At 47.5% G+C, this 9,406-nt stretch overlaps 1 protein-coding gene across 1 annotated transcript; it reads right to left on the reverse strand.

The window, feature by feature from the left end:
• Positions 1-3,580: 3,580 nt before the first annotated feature.
• Positions 3,581-5,468, reverse strand: Camp (cathelicidin antimicrobial peptide). The gene is made up of 4 exons (XM_005347967.2): positions 5,268-5,468; positions 4,581-4,688; positions 4,391-4,459; positions 3,581-3,730 (listed from the first exon to the last, which is right to left on the reverse strand). The coding sequence occupies exons 1-4, from the start codon at positions 5,463-5,465 to the stop codon at positions 3,581-3,583; spliced, it is 525 nt and encodes a 174-aa protein (XP_005348024.1). The 5' UTR covers positions 5,466-5,468.
• Positions 5,469-9,406: the final 3,938 nt, after the last annotated feature.

The following is a 9,406-nucleotide window of genomic DNA, read 5'->3' on the forward strand; positions in this document are numbered from 1 at the left end:
CTGGGATTAAAGGTTGTGCACCACTACTGCCTGCCCAGCTGGTGACTCCTCTTTCTGCAAAGAACTGTCATCCTTCCTCAAGGATACTGCCTGTTGACTAGCCAGGAAAGTGCAGTGACCGTGTAACCAGCATTTGACCTGGCTTTTTAAATAAATTCTGTCTGCTGCATCCTCCAGGTCAGCAGCACTCCTGTACGAGCTTTCTTTGTTGTCTATTGGACATTGCATCTGCCCTGGAGCCAGGTTTCTGGTCTGTGCGAACTAAAGAGAGAATCATGTAAGATTCTCTCAGTGGGTTGATAGAATTGACTTACTGTCCTCTTATGTAGGAGGCAGAAGCCTGGTATTCCCGTCGTCTGCCCACCCCACCGCCCATCCCACAGAACTGACTCCATAGTTCCTCTGACCTCCACACATGTCCCGTAGTATGCAGGTATGTGCAGGCATTCACACACACACACACAAGAAATGAAAAACAATTTTAAAAAAAGAAATAAGAATATGAGGGATTGGAGCTAAAAGCAAAAGTTTAGATCAAACATCAAATCCATAGCTCCAAGCCCAAATTCCTAGTTGATATACTCTATACAGATCAATATCCCAAAGATATTTGTGGTGCTACTTTGTTTGTGATCTAACAAATCAAGCTTGCCTGATGATCAGAGTGCAGAGCTAAACCACTAGTTAGCTGTAGAGGCCAGGCAGTGGTGACTCACATCTTTAATCCCAGTACTTGAGAGTCACACGCCTTTAATCTCAGCACTAGGAAGGTGGAAATAGGAAGAGATGTGGCTGGGTGGAGAGAGGAGCTCAAGGCATTCAGTCTGAGGACTGTAGAGACAGGATACCACATTTGGTCTGAGGATTTCGTAGAGGTAAGAACTCTAAGGGCTGGCTGCATCTGACTCCGGGTTTTTATTATTGAGACTAATTAGAATTTGCGCTACAGATATAACTTCACTAACGTGGCTTAAATTGTACTCCCCCAATTTATAAATTGGATTCCTAACTCCTAATTCCTAATTCTATTTCAGAATTAGAAATAGTCATTTCAGACATAATTAGTTATACAACCTGTTTTAGGGTTTCTATTGCTATGAAGAGAGAGACACCATGACCACAGCAATTCTCATGAAGGAAAATATTTAATGAGGAGGCTTATATTTTCAGAGGTTTAGTCCATTATCACCGTGGTTGAACATGGTGGTGTGCAGGCAGACATGGTGCTGGAGAAGGAGCTGAGAGTCCTACATCCTGACCATCAGGAAGCAGGAAGTGAACTTTCTCACTGGGTGCTGCTTAAGCATATATGAGACATCAAAGCCGGCCTCCAAAGTTACTCACTTCCTCCAATAAGACCACACCTGATAATGCCATTCCCTTTGGAGGCCATTTTCTTTCAAACCACCACACACCCCTCCCCAGTAAATAAATAAATAATTTAAAACTTAAGATTGCTTAAAGCAGGTTTAAAATATCCTTCAGATCACAGAGATAGAGAGAGGGGACAGAGAGGGGGACAGAGAGGAGGGAGGGACTCATAGGCATCATGTAGCAGTTTTGAGTCAATGCTTCTAACTGTGAAGTTCAAAAATCTGATGCCAAAAATACATACATATATATGTGTGTGTGTTTGTGTGTGTGTGTGTGTGTGTGTGTGTGTATATATATTCATTCTTTAGGATAAATATAGGAACATAATGGAATAACAACAGCAGATAAAATAAAAGTCAGACCAAATCAGATTGGCCAGTTAGAAGCAAATTCAAATGGATGAATCTGCACTGAAACAGATGCAGAAACCAGGTTAGAACTCAATGGGACAAAGCCAATTCAAATTAGATGAGAGCAGTTCCAGACAGACCCGACCAGACACAGGGAACAAATCAAAACTATTTGGTTCAGACTTGTACTAAAAGAAAGCAGATCTTGGGCTGGAGAGATGGCTCAGTGGTTAAGAGCACTGGCTGCTTTTCCAGAGGTCCTGAGTTCAATTCCCAGCAACCACATGGTGGCTCACAATCATCTGTAATGAGATCTGGTGCCCTTTTCTGGTGTGCAGGCAGATATACATGCAGGCAGAATGCTGTACACATAATAAATCTTTAAAAAATAAAAGGCAGATCTTGAAAGAGCTTCTGACAGAGACTCCGAGGGTAAGACCCTCAGCTATCACAAGACAGCCCACAACTGTCCAGTTCAGAGGATCTGGCACCCTCACACAGACATGCATTTGGCTCTCTGTAACTTGGGATTCCCTCACGGGCATTGTTTTGTTGGTAAAGCCTCGTAGATGATGGGTGTGACTTCCTCTTTCTAAGCCTGCTGGGATGTTGTTCTCTCGGACTTTTCCTAACAGAACATCTGTATGAAGTTCAACTTAGGAACTGGTGATGCCTGGTGTTGACCAGAGAAGTTTCCTGAAACACAGGACCAAGGATGGGGCTGGACACTTAGCCTCAGGGTGACCAACTAGAGTCAAAACCTTGGTGCGTTTTATGAGCCTGCTGGAGACAGGATACCAAGCTTTAGATCCAGGGAAATCTGTCTACTCTCTGGAGGCTGTGGTTAGAGCCATAGACTTGAAGTAACCTGAGACTACTCTGGTCTTCCAGTGACTCCATCCCCTAGTACTCTTAGAGAGCTGGATCCAAAGCCACAGTTCCTCGGAGAACCCTTGGCATACTGGTGCAGAAGCTCGGGCCCTGCACTGACCCCTGAGGCCACTGCCCTGCAGTCCTGATGGCAGGGTGCTGTCTGGTTATGCAGGAGTCAGTAGCCTGGTATTCCTGTCGTGTGACCCCCACCCCAGTCCCACAGAACTGACTCCCAAAGTTGTCCTCTGACCTGCATACATGAGCTGTAGTATGCAGGCACGCACTCACGCACGCGCACACACACACACACACACACACACACACACACAATTAAAAAGAAAATATGAGGGGTTGGGGTTGAAGAGAGTCTCAGAGCTTAGGAGCACTGGATGCTCTATTAGCAGGCCTGCATTTGATCCCAGCACCCACATGACTTACAGCCATCTATAACTCCAGTCCCAGGAATCTGATCCCTTATTCTGACCACAGGCACACATGCAGTGCGTGCAAAATACCCACATACATAAATTTTATTTTAAAAAGTTTAAAATACATGATTGAGTTGTTTATGGTGGCACCTTTAATCTCAGCACTGGGGAAGCAGAGGCAGGGCAAGTTTTGAAACAGCTAGGACTGTTGCACAGAGAAACCCCATCTCGAAAAAAAAAAAAGGAATGTGCCACTACTGCGTGGATTTTACTACATAGATATGATATATAATATATAAAAATAATATATATATATATATATCGGAATGGACCTCTTGCCCTGCTGCCTTAAATATACCTTCTAATGGAACAGCTACCGTCCTCTCTCTCAAACTACTCTTCCCCCTGCCACACACACAGAGTACAAAATGATGGCTCACACACGTGTGCTCAGAGAGCCTCCAGAGTTAAAGCTAAAAGAAGACAAAAGCCATTGAGAAGTTTCCTTCACCAAATTTATTTATTTTTGAAATCCAGAAACAAACCAAGGCAGGCCTACTTCTCTACCTCAGGTGTAATTTTCTGAAAAAAATCGCGGATTTTCTGGCCAAGTTTCTGAATCTTTTCACCAATCTTCAGCCCACCTCTTCGGAGAAGTCCAGCAATCCTGCCAACGTTCTTGAACTGCTGGGGCTGTGTCCCAGGCTGTGGACCACGAAGAGATGGGTTCCTTGTGAGGCTGCTCCCAGAGCACCCAAGGTCCTCCCAACTAGACCACACTCAGGGCTACTCCCAGAGCCTCTGGGCCCTAGTGCAGCTTTTGGGACATGTAATTCTACCCTTCACCCCAATAAAAGATGAGAACACTGGGGCCTGGGAATGGCAAGAGGCTCCCTGGGGTCTGAGGATGCTGTCAGTATTAGCAGGACTCAGAATATCCAGTAGGGCAATGCTAAAACTCAGGTGGGATCTTCAGCTGAGTCCTGTTAAAACTCAGTGAGACCCGAAATCCACATCCCTAACAAGTTCTGGCTAACAAAAACAAACTTACTTACTTACTTACTTGTTTGTTTGTTTGTTTGTTTATTGGGACCAGGCTTCACATGCATGTCTGGCCTGGAACTCTCTGTGGAAAAGGCTGACCTAGAACCTATAGCTGCCTCTGCCTCCCAGGTAAGTACGAGCCAGCACTGGAATCACGTCACTGCTCTAAGGGATGACAGAACAGTCTTGGAGCTGAAATTCAGGCAGAAGGGAGGATCTAGGGTGGAGCACTCTCTGTTCTGGGTAGAATAGGGAGTAACTGGTCCACAGGCTAATCCTGTCCACATCCCATCCCCACATCACCTCCTGTATCCCACTCACCCCTTTACAGCTGATGTCTGTAAAAGAATCTGTGCCCTGGTTGACTGTCGCCACACACTGCTTCACCAGCTGAGAAGAGGAAGCACAAGGTCAAACTAGAACCCGTTTGCCGTGTCGCCTAAACCCTAGCCCCCTGGATGGAAATATTCCCGCAGGTGCCACCACCAACCACGCGGGCCCTCTGCCTTACCCCGTGTTCCCTGAAGTTGCACTGCTCAGGTGTCTGATACGTTGCTTTGTCACACACTGTCTCCTTCACTCTGAACCTCATATAATTGAGGGCATCTGGGTCTTCATCCTGGTCATGGGAAAAGTAGGGAGACTAGTCTTGGGCCCCTTCTCAGCTTCGAGAATCAATCTCCCTGACAACCACTAACAGAGTGGCCTTCCAACATTGCATGCTAGGTGCTGAAACAAGGCCTAGTGCTGGGGTACAGCAGGGAAGAGAAAATGAGCCCCCCCTCTTCCCACACCTACAGTGAGTAGGCACAGCCCTCAGCCAGCTGTGAGGAAGAGCACCTCCTCCCCTTCTGGGAAGGGAGAGGGAAACCAGGGCCTTCCTAGAGGATCAGGCACATACTTAGGGACCTCAAGGCTAGGCAGAATCCTTTATTGGGAATGAAAAAAAAAACAAAAACAAAAAACCTTAGAGCAAAAGAAGCCAATTCCTGAGGCCAGTAATTCCACTGTCCCTGGAATGGAGGTCCAGGAATCACTAGAATGTGCTTGAGGACACTTCTGCCACAGCAGGTATTCCAGGGCTGAAAACTGTCAGTCCGGAAGGTGACACAGATCTAGGGAGTGTCCTTGGAAAAGAAATGACCACACTAAAAGGGGAAAATGCCTTGGATTAGAGCCTACTCTTCCCCAGCCTCACCCCTGAGGGCTGAGAATCCATGTCCAGAAGGCGGTAGAGATTGGTGTCCAGGGACTGCTGGTTGAAGTCATCCACAGCACGGAGCACAGCCTCCCTGTAGCTGAGGGTCTGGGAGAACACTAAGGGCAACACCAGGCCCAGCAGCAGCAGCAGCGATAGTGACCATCGCAGGGAAGGGTTGTCCCTCTGGGCTTGCATCGTCCCCAAGACTGCCTCCTCCAGGCCTGAGAGCCTCCTTTATGCTCAGTCTGAACCTGATGCAAAAGTCCAACCAGAAGCCTTCCACTGCTGGCTGCCTGCCAGGGCGTGGGCTGGAGCTTGCTTCAGACTTTTGTTGCCCCATGAGGCTCTGGGCAGTGAGTGAGGTAGGCCTGGCATACCAGGTGAAGAAATAATTTCCTCATCTTCCTGAGATGGTCTTGGCTTCTCCCTGGCCCCAGGGGGACTATCACATCCAGTATTGCTCAACAGGTTAAACATCCCAAGAAAGGAAAAGCCAGTGACTATCCTAAGTCTGTCTACTCTTCGGGAATGAGTCTAGACTTAGTGTTCACTGCTAAATCTCCAGCTCTAGGTACTGTCTGACTCTCAGTGGACATTTGGCCTTTGATGACAAGTGACAGTGGTCACTCCACCCAGTAACCCATCCTCCCAAGGAAGAAGTTTTCCCTGCCATTCAAGACCATAACACCCTCTTCTTTGACAGTTTGGAAACACAGGGCCAAGAGGCGATGAAGACCAGCAACCAAGTACCGCTAGTTGAAGCCACGCATTACAAGGACCATGGCTTCCTAGACACATCACTAGTCCAGCAACAGTAGTGACACCCTCTCCTGGACCCTTCTCAGCTGCATTTCATAAAAATGTCCCTATCCTGCAGATGTGGCCTTTAGCCCAGTCCCCAAAACGCCGTCTATACTGACTGAGTCTGCATCTCTACCTTCTCTTGCACTGACACTCCTGCATGCTGGCCAGCCTTTTCTGGAGCCAGTGTTTTAGTGCATGAAGGCTTAGGTAACCCCTCTGTCTCCTGGAATCGTCCTTCCCCTATCATCCTTGTTTGGCCTCTTGCCTATGTCTCCTCCAAGGGCTGTTTTTTTAACATTGAGGGCTGGAGGGTTGCATCTAGGGCCAATTCTGCCCCAGGATTCAGGCCCCTGGTCTGTATCTCTGGTTCATGATCCTATAAATGTCAGGTATGGTGGCTCACGCCTATTATTTTAACACCTCGGAGGCTGAGGCAGGAAGACTACTATGAGCTCAAAGCCAACCTGGGTTAGTAAGTGAGACCCTATCTCAAAACACCCCAAAAAAATGTTAACTGGGGAGTAGTGATAGTCTTGCTCACAGCATACAAAGCCCCAGGTTCAAGCTCCAACACCACAGCCCCACATAACCTGTTTAGACTGGTGCAGGCTGGTTATCACAGCACATAGGAAATGGAGGCTGGAAGGGTCAGAAATTCAAGTTCATCCTTAGCTATAAGTCTGAGATCAACTTGGGCTGCATGAAGGCCTGCCTCAAAAACAAATGAACAAATAAATTAATATTAGCATATAAAAGAGGTATGTGTCTGTGTGAACATATGCCCCATCAGTGTGGGAGCCTGAAGAAGCCAGAGGTGATGGGTCCCCTGGAGCTGGCGTCACGGGCGACCTTGTGCCCCTCTCCATTGTTACTGGGAATACTGTTCAGAAGAGCATCACCTGCTGAGCCACCCCTCCAATCCCACATCACCATATTTTCATGGGTCCTCTCACCTGACTGCTGAGTACCCATTGCTCGAATCCTGATCGCAAAGTTGGAAGAACAACCTAATTATTCCTTCTTCCTCCTGGGACGTGCCCTTCACCCCTTCCGCATCATCGCCCTGATTTTCACTCCTTTTTCCTCCTAGAAGTTGTTACCAAAATCTCTAGGTTTCATCTCCCCTAGGTTCCATACTCCCTGCAATCACTGGGAGGCCCCCTCAACCCCTGTCTTCAGCAGCCCACACATCCTCATCTCCCATCAGAGCCTGCATCCGTCTTTTTCCCCACAGCTCTCATCCTAGCCCCCTGCACATCCAGATGTCAGAATGCCACCCACACCCACGCTAGGACTCACTGAGCTTCTGTCCATACACAGTGCTTTAGGTTTCTGTTATGGCTGTTTCTGTTTGTATGCGAAGGACCCAAACTGACTGAACTACAGATGCTAAATTATGTGAAGAATGCACTACTTCAATTAAGGCTTTTAGTTGGAGTTGTAACATTAGGTTGGTCTTTTTATTTTATAATTTTGAGACAGGTTGGCCTAAAACTCTTTATGTAGCAGCCAAAGATAACCCTGAACTCCTCCTGCCTCCAACCTCCAAAAGGCTGGTGTTACAGGCATTTGCCATTATACTAGCTTTTTGTTTGTCTTGTTTAAATTAGTGTGTGCATGCATGTGTGCCTCTGTGTGTGTGCGTGTGTGTGTGTGTGTGTGTGCACATGCATGTATGTGTCCACCTTCCAAGTGCTGGGATTACGGATAGGCACAACCACATCCTGTTTATCTTGGTTGATTACACTTCCTGTTGGAAAGAGACACAATCCCCAATGTCAAATGCATACAAAGCAACAAGCCATTGTGAAATAAAAGAGCAACAGGGGCCAGGGAAATGGTTCAGTGGGCCCACAGAGCATACAAGCAAACACTCCCACCTGAGTGCATTTGCACACACATACACACACACACATTCATGCACAAAATAATTTTTGTTGTTGTTTGAGACAGGGTTTCTCTGTATAGCCCTGACTGTCATAGAACTCACTCTGTAGCCAGGCTGTGGTGGCTCTTGCCTTTAATTCCAGCACTCGGGAGGCACAGGCAGGTGGATCTCTGTGAGTTCAAGGCCAACCTGGTCTATAAGAGCTAGTTTCAGGACGGGCTCCAAAGCTGTAGAAAAACCCGTAGACCTGCTGGCCTTGAACTCATGGAGATCCACCAGTCTCTGTCTCCTGAGTGCTGGGATTAAAGGCGGGTGCCCAGTGAAAAAAATGTATCTTAAAGCCGGGCGGTGGTGGCGCACGCCTTTAATCCCAGCACTCGGGAGGCAGGGGCAGGTGGATCTCTGTGAGTTCGAGACCAGCCTGGTCTACAAGAGCTAGTTCCAGGACAGGCTCCAAAACCACAGAGAAACCCTGTCTCGAAAAAACCAAAAAAAAAAATGCATCTTAAAAATTTCAATATAAAGCCGGGCGGTGGTGGCGCACGCCTTTAATCCCAGCACTCGGGAGGCAGGGGCAGGTGGATCTCTGTGAGTTCGAGACCAGCCTGGTCTACAAGAGCTAGTTCCAGGACAGGCTCCAAAGCCACAGAGAAACCCTGTCTCGAAAAACAAACAAAAAAAATTCAATATTTAGCAAAACGTGGTGGCACACATCTTTAATCCTAAAACTAAGGAAGCAGAAGTAGGTAAATCTGTGCGTTCAAGGCCAGCGTGGTCTACAAATCCAGTTCAAACAGAAAGACCTTGCCTTGGAAAAAAAGAGGACTCAGAGATCTGCCTGCAGCTGTCTAAGGAATGCGGGGATGAAAGGTATGTGCCACCACACTTGATTAAGACGCTTCTTTGTAGAGAGACCCTGCCTTTTGGGGCGGGACAGCCTCGGGCGAATGTTTTTACTAATTAATTGGGACGCGCAGACACTGGAGCTGCTTCCTGTTTCCGGTTTACGGTGGATCGCTGAACTCCGGGTGTGTGAGTGTGCTTTTATATTAAAATTGTCTTCTTGTACCCACTGGCCTGGATTAATTAAATTCGCCTTCACTTCTTTTTCTTGGTTTTTCTAGACCTGGTTCTTCTGTGTTGCTGTGGCTGTCCTGGAACTAGCTCTGTAAACCAGGCTGGCCTCGAACTCATAGAGATCCACCTGTCTCTGCCTCCCAAGTGCTGGGATTGATGGTGTGTGCCACCACTGCCCAATTATGAATTGTCCTGGATAGTCATGTTATGAACCTGACACCTCTGGAAAGTGGAAACCTCAACTGAATGATTAGCAGTGGGCTTGTCTCTGAGGCACTTTCTTGATTGCCAGGCCACCAAGGGCAGTGCTGTCTCTGGGTGGGTGAGCCTGGGCTATATAAGGAAAGTGGATAAACATGAGCCTGGG

The sequence above is a fragment of the Microtus ochrogaster genome, chromosome 5, assembly GCF_000317375.1.
Source record: "Microtus ochrogaster isolate Prairie Vole_2 chromosome 5, MicOch1.0, whole genome shotgun sequence".
NCBI classification, from domain to species: Eukaryota; Metazoa; Chordata; class Mammalia; order Rodentia; family Cricetidae; genus Microtus; species Microtus ochrogaster.